This window comes from Ambystoma mexicanum, chromosome 3p (genome assembly GCF_040938575.1).
Source record: "Ambystoma mexicanum isolate Mex_15411 chromosome 3p, UKY_AmexF1_1, whole genome shotgun sequence".
In the NCBI taxonomy this organism is placed as follows: Eukaryota; Metazoa; Chordata; class Amphibia; order Caudata; family Ambystomatidae; genus Ambystoma; species Ambystoma mexicanum.
In genome coordinates, this window is record NC_090925.1 from 1,164,824,851 (window position 1) to 1,164,839,960 (window position 15,110).

The following is a 15,110-nucleotide window of genomic DNA, read 5'->3' on the forward strand; positions in this document are numbered from 1 at the left end:
GACTAACGGGACATCCTAATGAATACTCTGCCAGCCAAGAAAGGCCAGAACCAAGAAAGAAGTGCCTTGGAGCTCTATAAAATCCCAGAGACTGTAAGTGATTATTCAATGTATGCAGTGCAATGACCTTTATCTAGGAAGGAGCGATGGGCTCAGGAATGTGAGGCCCTAGGAGAACATTTGAGTGGAGTATTCTCTGTGGTGGCATGTTAAATCATTTTCACCAACCCATTCCGAATAGCTCCCTGATGCCCACAGGCCTATGGTAAGGTAAAAAAAGGGTCAGGAAAAGGTCAGCGGAAGACAAAAAAATATGGAAAAAGTAGGACAGTAAAGCCGGAGAAGTTTGGGACCAAGAACCACAATTAAAACAAAAATAAACAGCAAATTTGTCAAAGAAAAAACGGTGGGAAAGGAGTTCTCACTGAACTTCTCCAGAAAGAGCAAATCAGTATTCTTACCAAGAGCCACGTGTAAAGTAGCAGATTCTAGCTTTTCTCAGCATTTTATTTATTTATTCATTGGATATTTGTAAGGCGCTTATGCAACGAGTGGTGTATCAAGGCGCCACAAGACAAAAAGGGGGTGGGGACAAGGGAGAAAGATAGAATAATGGTCCTACCAGGTCTTGTGACATTTGGATCGAGCAACTGCAGAACAAGAAGTGCAGGGGAGGCCTAGGGGTAAGTGCTGGTCTGCGCAAAAAAATAAAGCGCTAAGGTGGGAAGGGAAAAGGGTGACGGGGTGAAGTGCAAGGGTCTTACAGGAGGCCAGAGGTCAAGTGCCAGGGAAATACAGGTAACGGAAGGGAAGTGGAGGGGATGCGGGATGGACTGGGAGGGGGGGGTTGGGGACCTGTAGCACTCAAGAGGGAACCAGGCAGTCAGTCACTGAGGCAGAAGAAGGTGTTAGCAGGGGAGGTGGAAGAGTGGAGGAAGAGGAGTAGAAAGGGAAGTTCTTGAGGAGCTTTCAGAACTTCAGGAGATCCGGCTCAAGACTGAGAGGGGCAGGGAGACCATTCCAGATGAAAGCTCCTAAGGAGGAGAGACATCTACCCCCCACTGTGCTTAGAGAAGCATCTGATTCGCAGAGAGTTGGAGCAAGCCGACTGAAGGGCTCTAACAGGGAGGTATTTTGGGAGATAGAGAGTTGGAGGTAGTGGGGTCCCTGGCCCCTGAAAGCCTTTTGGATGATGCAGAGGGTCTTGAATTTGATCCTAGCAGCAACCAGGAGCCAGTGGAGAGTAATTAGAGCTGGTGAGATGCGGCCCTTGGGCTGGAGGCCAATAATAAGTCTTGCAGTCCTATTCTGGATTAGTTGAAGGGCGTGAAGGGAGGTTGGAAGAAGATTAAGGAGGAGGCTGTTACAGTAGTCAAGCCTATAGAGGACCAGAGCTCTGGAGACATTGGCCCTCATTCCGAGTTTTGAGGTAAGGGAAAAACGATGCCGGTAAAGGATTACCGGCATCGCTTACCGCTACAGGCTATTCTGACCAACCAGACCGCTATTAACGGCACTGTAAAGTACGATTGCCGTTAATAGCGGGCTGGGCGCGCGCATGCGACACACCATGCCGGCATTAGCGGCATGCCGTAAACCGGAATAGATCACAAGTGAGGCAGACATGCAAATAACAGCCTCATGAAGGCGGAAAAAGTGCCTACCGGCATGCCGTAAATATCGGCATCGCCGACCTGCCGTAAAGAGCCCTGAGCAGTGTTTCCAACTGCCACAGGTGCACACAATCAGCACATGTGGTGGCAATGGAGTCAGGCCAAGTACAAAAGGAACACACCCACACACCACACCCCTTCCCACACCAAGAGGATTCCAATAGTAGTAGCATTACTGGAGCCGGAGGACCTGCTTGCATTGCCTCAACATCAACAACAACAGCAGCCGCCACCACCACCACCACAGAGGAGACGCAGGAGGAGAAGGAGGGTGAGACAGGCCCAGCATGCCCCACCAGTGCAGCCACTGTTACCACGCCGGCAGCCCCTAATCCCTCGCATCAGAGCCCTTCAACCTGACCCCTGAGCAGATCCACACCCTGTACCGTCTGGACCAGGACACCATCACCACCATAGTGGACCTGATGCACGACATAGTGAGCCTCATTCGAAATATGCACCGCCATCCCCCCTCTACTGAAGGTAGTATCTGTGCTCCACTTCCTTGCCACAGGCACCTACCAGCACACAGTGGGGCACATGCATGGCATATCACAACCCTTATTTTCCCGGATTCTGAACCAAGTGCTGGATGCCCTCCCCAAGCACACAAGGGACTACATATCCCTTCCACGGACCCCCCAGGAGATATTTGATACAAAGGTTGCCTTCCATGCACTGGCAGGCATGCCAAATTGTGTATGTGCCCTCGACTGCACCCACATGGAGTTGGTGGTCCTGCATGCCATGGAGGTGGTGTACCGCAAACGTAAGCAATACCACTCCATCAATGTGCAGATGGTATGCAACGCCAGCAAGATCATCACACATTGTTGTGCCCGATATCCCGGATCAACTCATGACTCTATGGTCCTGTGGAACTCCACGCTACCACGCTTCATGGAGCGACATGCTGGACGACGTGCCTGGCTGCTTGGTAAGTAGCAGGACTGGCACATGGCATTGAAAAGGGGGGAAAGATGCACACACCACCATGATGCCAATGTTGATGAGACTGCACGATGTGCACATCACCAAACATTGTGCCCCAAACCATCACATACCGTACAAGACACACAAATGCCATATGAATGAAGTAAGGTCCACACCTATCACGACATGACTAACAGGTAACCACCCCACATCCCACAACACGTACACCACCCATCAGTGACCCTCACCCTCCGTAAAGCCATCCTGCACCATGCAGTGCATATGCACCATGTTGGTGTCTCCAGCATATCACCACACAGTACAAGCATCCCTGGGAGTGCATCATACTGAACCTACTAGGGAATCCATTGTCCGGCACAGGGCCGGCACAATCACAGGAGTGCTGCATGTCACCATGGGAATGCCAATGCTGATAGCCCAATATTGCAAAGACTACTGCCAAATCTCACAGGACACAACACCTCACTATTTTGACACTAACATAGCTGTATGCATACACCATGAATGTGCAACTAGACGTCAGTGCACACCACTATCTTGAAGATGAAACCCACACTATTAGACCATGGCACAGGACACATGGAGGGACAGTAAATGGCGGCAATGCATCCAGGGACATGTGCATGTGGGCAACCAAAACCTGCAGGCATGTGTGACTAGTACAGCTGTTCTTCATGATTCCCCTGACATTTACCTTCATTTTTCTCTCATACAGGTGATGGTGGCTATCCCTTGAAGCCGTGGCTCCTCACCCCTGTACGAAACCCACAGAACAGGCACGAGGAGGACTACAATCGTTCCCATACCCGTACACGTGTGGTCATCGAGCAGACCTTTGGCCTGTTGAAGGCACGATTTCGCTGCCTCAGCCGGTCGGGTGGGGCACTCCTCTACAGGCATGAGAAGGTGGCCAAGATCACCATGGCATGTGTAATGCTGTACAATATGTGCATCCGCTGGAACGTGCCCCTGACATGGAACTGCTACCACCTGATGATGATGAAGGGGAGAAGGAAGATGTGGCAGGACATCATCACGGTGCCGATGCACAGGAGGGACGTGCTGTGCGGCAGTCAGTGATCGCACAATATTTCTGAGACACATGTCAGCAGAGGGTGACATAATGTTTGGACATAGGGCACTGGGAGTGGGGGTACATGTACACTATGCACTGGGAATGATTAAATGACACATGCGCAATGATGAATGTCCACTCAAGTCTTCTTTTTCACACAACCGGTGTATTGAATGTAACAATATGAACGTAAGTGACAAAACCCTCCACCACCCTCCCCCCACAACTCCCACACACACATCCTCACCCCCCTTCCTCTCCCCCCACACACCCTCACCCCCTCTGCCTTCCCCCACAACTCCCCCCACACACCCTCACCCCCCCTTCAGCTCCCCCCACAACTCTCCCACACAAGTCCCATTGAGTCCACGAAGCCTACATGAGGCTGCCAAAACATTCACTGGCACTCCCAGAGCCAGGGGGTGGCATGACCCGTCGGCGCAGTGCACCGACCGACCGGGCTGGTTTGGGTTGAACTGCAGGAGGATGGTGTGGCCTCCTGCTTTGGTTGTGGGGCGGGACGACCTGCCTCCAAGGCATCAGCGATGCGCCCTAGCACCTGCCGGAGGGCCGAGACCTCCTCGCAGAGGCAGTTGGTGTTGTCCATAAAGGACCGGCCCAGTGCTGACAACTCTGTACGCCACTCTCGGATGAGTGCAGTGAGCATGTCAGCCCGCTGTGGTCCTGCGGCTGTGGGTGTGCTGGGAATCTGGCTGGCATGCCCAGCCTTCTCATCCTTCCCCAACACTGAATACTGGACTGATATGTCCCTGGGTGTGGTCATGGCCAAAGTGCTCTGGGGTGTTGGTGTTCACAGTATCGCTCGTAGATAACTGGGGGGATGCTATTTGGGTTGGGGGTATGGACAACATCCATTGTATCATCCTCCACGGTGCCCCAGATGTCCTGCTGGCTGTCTTCCACTGTGAGGGGTGCCGTGGCTGCCCCCTCCCCAGCCACACTTGACTCCTCTGAATGGGGTCTCTCACAGGTGTCTCCAGGCAGAACACTGGGTGGGGGAGGGGGTAGGCGTGGTGGCGCTGTGCCCTCCATGGGCCTTAGTGGTACAGGTGCTATGTGTACCTGCGGTGGCTTGGTTGCTGGGACACAGCGCCCCCTGGCTTGTCCCCTGGAGGTTGACAGACGGTTGCTGTCCTCCTGGGACCTCTTACTGGGTGTGGCCAGTGCAGAGGTGGTGTCCTGCTCTTCGCTGTCATGCTCACTGCCTGTGAGGGTGGAAGAGAGGGACGGCATTAGTGATGTTTGGATAGGCATCATACATACACTGGGACAATTGCTCATCCACACAATTGTGGGTAATAGGCATTTGTGTTGGGAAGGGCACGTCATTTCATACATGGATGGTAAATGCAGCCATATGTCGGCGTCACTCATGTTGGCCAGGAACAGTGCTGTCTGACATGCTCACTATTTTGGTAATGCACGCTGTGTGCCTCGTGGAATTTCCTACTTTGTGTGGTATATGTCATGTACGATATAGCCTTGCAGCAGGCATCAGCATGTGTCTCAGTTGCTTCGGCCTACTTTACAGGGAGTGTGTGTGTGTGTGTGGCCGACCATGGCTTGGCTCTTTGGACAGACATTGGCATGGACTTCCATCAGATTTGGCTTAGCAGTGTTTACTTTGGACACTCACCTCCATCAGCAGATGTCGTGGCGCCCCACTCCATCTCACCTACGCCTTCAATCAATTCCGACCCAATCATGCTTGCACATGTGTCCTCCCAAGGGGTGAGCTTTATGGGTGAACTAGGTCCTCCTCCAGTTTCCATGGCCTGGGTGCGATTGACTGATAATATGTTGCGCACCCTTAGGCGCAGATCATCCCACTGCTTACGGCAGTCTTTCACAGTGCGGGGTGTGTTGCCCACTGCACTAACCTTCTGGGCAACAAGAGCCCTGATCTCTTTTTTTACGTAGCACTGCCTCTCTCCTCATGTTGCTGCTGAAAACTGTGCCTGCATGCTCATGCAAAGTGTCCATGAGCATCTGGAGTTCGTCCTGATTGAATCTTTCCTTTCTGAGGCTGGCAGATCCCTTCTTCAGAGCTTTAGGCATTCTTGTTGTGTAGGAGGTACTTTTCAGTCGATCAGCAGTGTCCCAGGGGTCCTGTGTGCGGAGGATGGCAATGGATTGTGTTTTTAAAGATGGCCGCCATGCTCTTTCCCGTTCCTGTGCGATGACACTATTTCCGGTTCTGCTATTTAGCGGTGACCGTAAATAGCGGTGTCCGCTAATTACGGTCACCGCTATTTACAGTCACCGCTAATGGCGCATTGGACTATGTTGGTAGTGTAATCTGCGACCTAGCTTGATGCCTGTAAGGGCTTTTTGGGAGCCTTTTGCGGCATGGCGCTAGGTACCTTACCGGCATGGCGCATAGCTTGTGCCCGCAAAGTCGGAATAGTCCTTTATTAGCGGACTGGTGCCAGCACGGACACGCTATTTGCGCCATGCCGGTAAGGGACGTTACTTACCTCCAAACTCGGAATGATCCCCACTGAGTTTCTGGGGGAAGGTGAGGAAAGGGAGAATACGTCCGAGGAGGTGCGGCTGAAAGTGGGCCTTCTTGGCAAGGTCCGCAATGTGAGGAGAGAAGGAGAGACAGGAATCAAAGATAACACCAAGGTTTTTTACCTCACAAGAGCCTGAGGGGACCCAAGGAGGGCGACCAGAGAGTGGAAGGGAAGCAGGGAGTTGGGGTCCCAATGAAAAGGATCTCAGTCTTACTGGCATTAAGGCAGAGATCATTGACAGCGCACCATGACTGAATGGCAGTCAGACAATCAGGGATGAGAGAGGAGGAAAAGGAGGAAGGGGAGGGAAGCTTGAAGGAGAGCTGCTTGTTGTCTGCATAACACTGGAAGTGAGGAGAGAAGGAAGAGATCAAGTGGGCCAAGGTAGATATTGAAAAGCCACGGCGAGAGGATAGAGCCTTGAGGGACGCCGCAGGTGGAGTGTGTGATAGGGGAGAGAAAAAGGCCCAGTTGAACCTGGGAAGGTCAGTTGGAGAGGAAGGAGGTCAACCAGTCCAGTGCCAGGCCTGTGATGCCAAGGATGTCACAGAGCCGATTGATTAAGGTGGCATGACCGTGTTGAAGGCGGAGGAAACATCTAGGAGGATAAGAATGGAAGGAGAGTTAGAGTCAAGATTAGTGAGAATGTTTTTACGGGTGTACAGTAGAGCCGTTTCCGTGCCTCTGGCAACTCTGAAGCCAGAAAGGTGGTCATGGAGACAGCCGACAGATTTGGTATGTTGGGTCAGTTGGGAGATGGCAAGCTTCTCCAGTAGTTTGCCCAGGAAGTGGGTAATGGATATATGGTGATAGCAGGGCAGGAGAGGTCAGAAGATGGCTTTGTAAGGACAGGATGCACAAGGGGTTTGAGTGGTTGAGGCAAAGGAGTGGTTACAGAAATTAGCCAGGGAAGATGCAGGGGAGGCACTGTTATCTTTGATAATTCTAGAAGAGCAGGGGAGCACCTGTTTGGAGGAGACTTTCAAAGAGAGGACTAGTCTAGAGACCTCATCCAGTGCTATGGGCGAGAATGAGGAAAGAAGCAGGGAAGGGGAGAAGGGAGTCAAGCGAGGCATGACAGCTGGAGAGGTAGGAAGGACGGGCATAGAGGAGAGTGAGGACAGAATGTCCTGGATTTTGGAAAGGAAGTGGGAGGCCAGAGAGGTATATAGGGTCAGGGATGGCAGGGGAGATGTGGAGACTGCAGAAGGATTGGCAAGTTCCTTTCAGATTTTGAGCAGTTTGCCAGAATTGTTGGTAGCCCCAGAGATACATGCTTGGATGTGAGCCCTCGTCTTCGAGCAAATGGAGAGTCCGTAAATCCAGTTTGTCAGAGGATGAGTCTGATGCTTGCCACTTCCGGTCCGCCACTGTGCAGTTGCATTTCAGAGAGGCTAGGTCGAAATCATACCAGATGTTACGCTTGGAGGCAAGCTTCATTCAGATCCTCACGGCAGGGGCAAGGATATCATAGGTGTTGGTGATAGAAAGGTGAAGATTTCCATGGGCTGAGTCAGTGTGGGCATCCGTGCAGGAGTGGGAGGTGGAATGAAGGTGGCAGCAACTAACACTTGCTTCGTCGGTCGAATGACTGAGAAGGAGACAGACAGTGGCTTACCAGGGGGACCGAAGAGATCCAGATGAGAAGACAGGAGGGAATGGTCAGACCAGGAGAGAGGAGATTAGAATGTCTGAGGAGATGAGAGCATCCATGGTATGTCCTGCAGAGTGTGTCAGACCGGTGGGATGAATGGTGAGTGAAAGAACGTTGCAGAGGTTGCGGAAGAGTCCAGTAGCAGCCTCAGGAGAGTCGAGGTGAATATTGTTGAAGTTACCAAGGAGGAGAAGTTTGGAGGTAGAGGCAAGAAGGGAAGAGCTGAGGTCAGAACACTGAGAAACATGAGGGTATTCTCACTCCTTCTCCCCCTGGATCCTCAGCTCAGGTGGCCAGGGGACAGCCATCGCTGTTGGATCCAGAACCTGAGGGTTGACAAGTGAGGGAGGAGCACCTGGGTGGAGGGTCTTTGGGGATGGGGAGTAGGGTACCCTTGGGTGGGACGCAATTATCCCCCTTTTTCTCAGGATGGCTAACCTACCCTTAACTCTCCCACGACTTATTTAGGTTGCAGTAAAACATCTTCCTTAACTTTTCCCCATGTAACATTTACTGGTACAAAGACGCAATATTCCCCTCTTTCCAATAATACATCATCACACTGTCCCTCTGCCGTTATGGGTTGTTACCAGTCCTATCCCGTTTCCCCCTCCCCATTTCCAACACACACTGAGACGAGGAAGAGGTGACAGAGCAATGAGGATTACCCATAGGAACAACATGGAGGTGCAAAAAGAGGCCTACTACATACCACCATTAGGCTGTCCCAGTAATAGAGTCAGGCAAGGTCAGGAACTTTACAACTGTGCACACCTGACTCTACTTGACTCTCCCCTATAGATTATTAGAAAGAAAGAGCAGGGAAGGAAAAGGCCCTGACCACACACCTGCAGCACATTGATACAATACAGGTGTATAAAAGCAGACTGCTGAGCGAGCAGTTGGGAGAGCAGAAGGGAGGCCGTGTGGCTGAGACCAGCAGGGGATCCCTTCTTCGTCCCAAGCCAGGTTCTACCAGAATCATAGAGCGAGCTGGGGATGATGTCCGGACCACAGACGCCAAAGAGCAGAGAGCAGCGTGCCCAGACGCTGGCCTGGTGTTTGTGAGGGGCTGCTGCGTGGCTAGGGAGCCGTGCCTCAAAGGAGCCAGAGTGAGACAGCCTGCAGCCTGCTGATGACGTTTGGTGAAGTGCTCATTCCCTTGGGACCTGTGCCGATCCCAAGGCTGTTTGACGGGCACATGGTGAGACCCTGACATCAACCCCACATATCCAGAGGGAGACCGCCTGTCAACGCGACACTGCCTGGTGAGTTTCGTGCAAGTCAGAGAGAGAAACTCGGGAGAATGTGTTTGACTGGAGCGGGAGAAAGGCAGAGTTTGCAAAGCAACATGGAAAGAAAAGAGAGAGAAGGCATAAGAAGTACAGAAAGTGTAAAATATTATGGAAATGGGGACAACAGAATGAAGGAAAAGGCACTCACCGCACTGAAAGAAAGTAAAGCAGAGTAAAGGCATGTGAAGTGTGCAAGAGGCACGAGAAACAAGAGGACAGGTGCAAGTGCGCACGATAAAGAAAGGAAAGTGTGCTGAAGGCCCAATATAAAGACATGAAACCAAAGGGATGTGCAAGTGGGCACTGTAAAGAAAAGTGTGCAAGTGTGCATAGTGAAATAAAGGAAACAAAGGAAAGCAAGAAGGCGGGCAGGAGGCACCTGAAAGGGAAAGGTTGGAAAGAAAGAAACGGATGGGTGCAAGTGTGCACACTGTAAAGAGGAATGCGTGCCAGAGGCACCAAACAGAGAAAATAAAGCAGAGGAAGAGCAAGTGTGCACGATAAAGCAAAGGAAACAAAAGAGATCAAGACAGGATGCAGGAAGCACCTGAAGTGAAAGGTTAAAAAGGAAGAGAAAGGAATAAAGAGAGGAAATAAAGGTCAGCGTGGTCGAGCTTGGGAGGAACAAAGAGCCCAGCATTCTGGAAAGTCTCTGATACTACCCCATGTGAAAACTGTACAGTCAACAATACATCCTGACTAGGAGAACTTTGTTTAAAGACGAAAGGGGCCGAAACATGGGGAAGGGAACCCTGAGAGGCCTGACCAGAATTGTTTATTTTTTTTTGGAACCGGAAGAGTCAGAGCTTGGGGAAGAGAACACCAAGAGAACAAATGATATTGTGAACTTTGTTGATTTGCTGCAAGAGCCCTCCATGGAAGGTCCTAAGGGTGCCCCTTTTGAATTGAACAATCATGCACTGGCAGAACTACACCCATTGGTAAGACTATATGAAACCAGCTGTGGTTTACATTTCCTTTTCTTTGAACCACAATTGTTTTCCTTTTTAAAGACTTCCTAAAACATTTTTGTAAAGATAGGCTTAGGCACAGACTGATTATTGTTTTGGACTTTCAGACATCGACGTCCATTGGAAACATCAATTAAGGGAATCATCCCTTTATAGTTAGGGTCAGTCGGGCATTACATAACCCAGGAACCTTAGTAAATAAAGGTTTTGAAACTAACATCTTTGAGTCCGTTTCTCTCTTGATACCATGCCTGTCTCACACCATTCAGAGAGGAAGTGGGCGACCGGACCAGGGATCCTGTAGATGGTGGCAAGAGTCAGCGAAAGGGTTGGAGAGACGCTAAGCCTGCAGACGAGGCATTCAAAGGAGGAGTAGGACTGAGTGGGAATGACAGTGTCAGGGATCCAGTCAGGGAAGATCAAGGCCACTCCGCCTCAAGACCACTTAGGCTTGGGGAGGATCTTGTTTCCTTCAGGCAGGAGTGTGTCAAAAGCAGTAACAGAGCCGGCAGTGAACCACGTCTCAGTGAGGGGCGAGAACATCAAGGCCAAAGTCTTCAGGAAGGAGATAGCTGTCAGAAGTGCTTTGATGGCAGACCGAGAGTCGCTAGGTGGACCAGGTTACCACCTTTAAAGGTCTTCCAAAGGGGGCGTACAGGGACGTGGTATGCCCATCGAGGTGGAAAAGGGCATACCAAGGTTGTGTTGCAGCCGGAGGAGTGGCGTGAGAAGGGAGGTAGTTGAAAAGAGACGGAAGATGCCTATCAAGAAGGAGAAGGTTGGGCTGAGAGTCCCTGGCCATGACAGTGCCATTGTGATAGACAATAATGATGCACCTGGAAGATGAGAAGCCCACCAAGAGTACTATCCATCTGGTGCCTCCATTAATGGGAGAAGAGGAGAAAGGAGAGAGGACAGAGATAATATGTTGAGTCCATAGGTCCGGGGAGGGAGTGACAAAAAGGATGTTGGTGACAGTCTTCCTGGAAGTAGCAATGACATAGGTGCCAGTGATGGGCAGGCCTGGATTGGAGACCAGGAGAACCTTTTTGAATTTTATCCTTTCGGGCTTCGAGAGGGAGGTAGAATAGGTGATAGAGTAGCAGTTAGAGTAAATAGGTGAGATGGGGAGCACCATGGATGGAGGGAGAGAACAGAGAGATGGAAAGAAAGAGGTGAAGGAGAAGCGAGAACTGCACAAAGCACGACAAACTCACCAGGCGGTCTCGCAGCAGACAGAGGACGATAGACAGGGGCAGACGGTGTCTTTTCCGGACTCATCAGGGGCGTAAGGCCAGTCAGGCCCTCCTTTCAACAGGGCAGATACACAGATGCAGTGGGTGAAGGCCTTAGGATCTTAAGTTAAAGATGCCTTTAGGTAGGTAGATTTCCTCTCCGGTGAAGGCCTCACGGAGGGGACAGAGTGCTTTGTCAGTGATGTCCAACTGCCTGGAGTTTCAGATAGAGAGCCAAGCAGATCATGAATCTGCATGCAGTGATTTTATCATTGTGCTGCACCCTTCGATGCAAAGCTCTGGTGGATTGTGTATGAGCCACCTTTTGACATGGGTTTTTTTTTTAAGGCTGCTTCTACCTGGAATTTCATTGGTGGCCGGAATGCCTTACACATATGGATAATGAAAGTGAAATCCTATATGTGCTTTTATCCAAAGGGCACTCTTTGACATAAAAATACTGTATCACCGATGATGAGGCTATTTATTTTCTTTCTCAGCGTTATGGGCGCATGAGCGTATTTTAATGTAACTGCAAAAACTCAAAAATCCTATATGTGCTTGCAGTATATTGGGCACGCCAAGATGGCCACTGGGTTAGCCGCAATGTCCTCTTTCTAAGCCGAGGCAGAGCTCCAAGCTCTACAGTGATCTGACATGCCGCTCAATTTGATCTCTCATAAAATTAAAAAGCACAGAGCCCCGCTGAGCTTCCTGTGTTCCACACAGCCAGCCACTGCACGCAGATGCTATGAAGAAGGCTTTCTAGGATGAATGGAGACCAGCCCATGTGGCCACCACTGCGGCTCCAGCACCAGATAAAGTAGTGCTAAGACAACCTGGATCAGCTTGGTGCCCCAGAGTTCACCTCTCCCCATAATCGAGCAGCTCCCAGTGTCATCTTTGGCATTTGTGATGTTTCAGCACCTTGCTCGTTGAATCATGGACGGTAATTAGAACCCAATCAGGATCGGTTAGTATTTGTGGTGGCGGGGCGAGGGTCTCAGGCTGTTATTCGGCGGCCATCTTAGTGGCTTCCTGTACAGTGGGGTAGCACCACTGGAATAGGAGTTTCTGTCCAGGGTCAGGATGACTTGATTTAGAAGCAATTGGGATCAGTAAAGGCGCATGCCTTCAGGTTCACCATTCGACGGTCGCCGAGCAATGTGCCTTCTCACATTGTGACCTCTCCAGCTCCATTTCTTCTCATTAAAAGGTCAGTTGCACTGAGAGCCGGTCACATGGTGGTGCACCCAGCTTCCTGGGGCACTTTGGGGAATCCAATCTCCATCTTCTGTCTTTTCTGCCCCTCATTTTATAACGAGGAACCCCTTGCTGGGCTGCAGCATCACTCTAAAACTGAAGTCCTGGTGCGGCCTGAACACCTGTTGAGTTGTGACTGTTGGAGGCAGGGGAATTTTATTTTAGCATGTGGCTGTGTGAGAAGAGTTTGGGGCTTGTGGGAGACAGCAGGGTAGACCTCTTGGAGAAATAAGGTATTCTGGCAACTTCCCTGACAGATGCCTTGCACTGCTCCCGATGATCTAAGTCAGAGCAGGGTTCTGAGCACAGTACCTGAGCATGCTAGAAAGAGATTTGAGGTGTCTCAGCCTGTCACCCAACATATTAAGAAAGGTGAAATGGGTGCCTTCTACACTCAAATTTCAAGCAGGCCTTTCTCTGAACCAAATATTCTGGTCTTCCATAATCTTTAGGATGTAGTTTATGGTAATGAGTCTAGTTTCCCTACTGTCCACTTTCCCTCACTTGGCAATTGCAGATGCTTGTTTTGGTCAACATGGTGTAGGATTTACCTATCTGGGAGTGCAAAATAGTGAGAAAAGCAAGAGCAAGAAAAGCAAAAGAGGGCAAGCGAGCGGGGAAAAAGGGCAAACGAGAGAGCAAAAGAGGGTGAGCAAAAGAAAGCGAGTGAGCAAAAGGAAGTGAGCGAGAGCAAAAGAGAGCGAATCAGAGCAAAAGAAAGTGAGCGAGGGGTAGGGAGATTGCAAAAGAGCAGGGGAAAGTGCAAAAGAGCAGGGGAGGGAAAAGGAGGGTTGAAAATGCTATACTAGGTGGTTAAACAGCAAGTCATGTGGTCACTTGTTACATTTCAGACAGTCTGCCTTAGCCATCTGTCTACTTGATAAATGGTGCAGAATCTCTGGTATTTGTCGAACTGCCTGATGAATAACGTGTCTGCTTCTTCAACTGGATGTCTGATGAGCAGCAGCTAGTTTCTGCAATTTACCAGATTGCCTCCATCCAACCGCCATGCATACAACCTGCTGTTCGCCCATGCAGCCATCCAACCGCTGGGGCATTCTCTCATCTCTTTATAAACACATTTCCCTACTCCTCCACTCATACTCACGCTCATTTGTCCATCCACTCAGACCTGTGTTATCATCTATCAATCCATGGAGTATAAAAAAGCCAAACCATTTTGGCTTCGTCAAGGCTAGCTATTTTTACTACTTTTAGTGATGCTCTTTGCGTTGATCTGATCAGCATTGCAGATCCCACCAAAGCCATCTAGGTAAGAATGATCTCAAGGATGCGGACGCCAGAAGCAGTAGATCATCTTTACTGCTCTATCATTCAGCCTTGATGTGCTGAATCCGACCCACTTTATCCTATACATATCAACATTTAATAAACTCTTTACATTGGAAAAAGCCTTTACTCACGTCAATTTCTTTTTTAGATTCCATCAGCCTCTCGTGATCTATGCAATCCACGAGATACACAATGCCATTGATGGCAGGGAGGTAGTTTTTCCACACTCTGCGGGCTGGAAAAATAAAAAAACACAGAACATAAAAACACAGAACATGTGAATTCCCAAAGAATTCTTTCCCAAACACAGCCCACATCCTTATACACGTTTCCAAGGATTAAACTACCCAACATTTTTTAATATGCACTATTTTGGTTGGATCAAATAAATTGCACCAGAGTCAGGCAAGTTTGCACCAACATTTATGTCAAGCGGTCATTGCAGAAATGATATCTGCAACGACTAACCACTGCCAAGACAACATCTAGCACTCTTCTCCTGCTGGTCTCGGGAGGATAGCTCAGGGGCAACACGCTCTGCCTTGGAAGCAAGATGACGTGGAGCAACAGAGGTTCGATCCCCAGGTACGTGCGCGTTACAAAAAACCAATTACAATTGTTGGTGAAAAATTGCTAGGCACTGGTGCATTTTATGTGATCTGGTCCTTTGCATCTTTTGTTTCTATTTTGGGAATACTGTAGCTAGCACAGTGCTTCACAAAGATCCCAACTTCTTCCCATTTTGAAATTTCCCACCGAGGCATTGTCTAGGACATGGGCACCTTATTCCGCAATTCTTAGCATGGCTAAGTCGATTTGTTATACTGTTTGGTGGACTTTTGGATACTTCACGAAACGATCAGAGTGTGGTTTTCTGAGTGCCACTGATTGTGTATTTTCCACAAGCAGCAATGTCAAGATCAACAACCAACATTAATAAACCTAACCGGAAAGTCCTTGTGCGGTCTCATCAAGGCAGGTGGCTTTTCCCCTCCATCTCAAGTCCTTCTCCATGACTACTGCTTCTTGGAAATTAGTTGATGTAAAGCCACAAAGTCAACGCTTAGGCACTGCTTTGTCATCCTATGATGACTTGACATTTCGCAAAAATATCCCCCCACCCTCTAGCAAACCTATTGGTGCATTCTGTCCTCATGCCC

The 15,110-nt window shown here is 49.9% G+C and overlaps 1 protein-coding gene across 2 annotated transcripts in view; it reads right to left on the reverse strand.

The window, feature by feature from the left end:
* The window catches only part of SAR1B (secretion associated Ras related GTPase 1B), a 543,089-nt gene that overhangs the window by 74,182 nt on the left and 453,797 nt on the right, over positions 1 to 15,110 (reverse strand). For both annotated transcript variants that reach the window (XM_069652568.1, XM_069652569.1), the window contains exon 6: positions 14,082 to 14,185. In XM_069652568.1, coding sequence (XP_069508669.1) covers positions 14,082 to 14,185 — 104 coding nt within the window. The remainder of the gene's footprint in view (positions 1 to 14,081; positions 14,186 to 15,110) is intronic.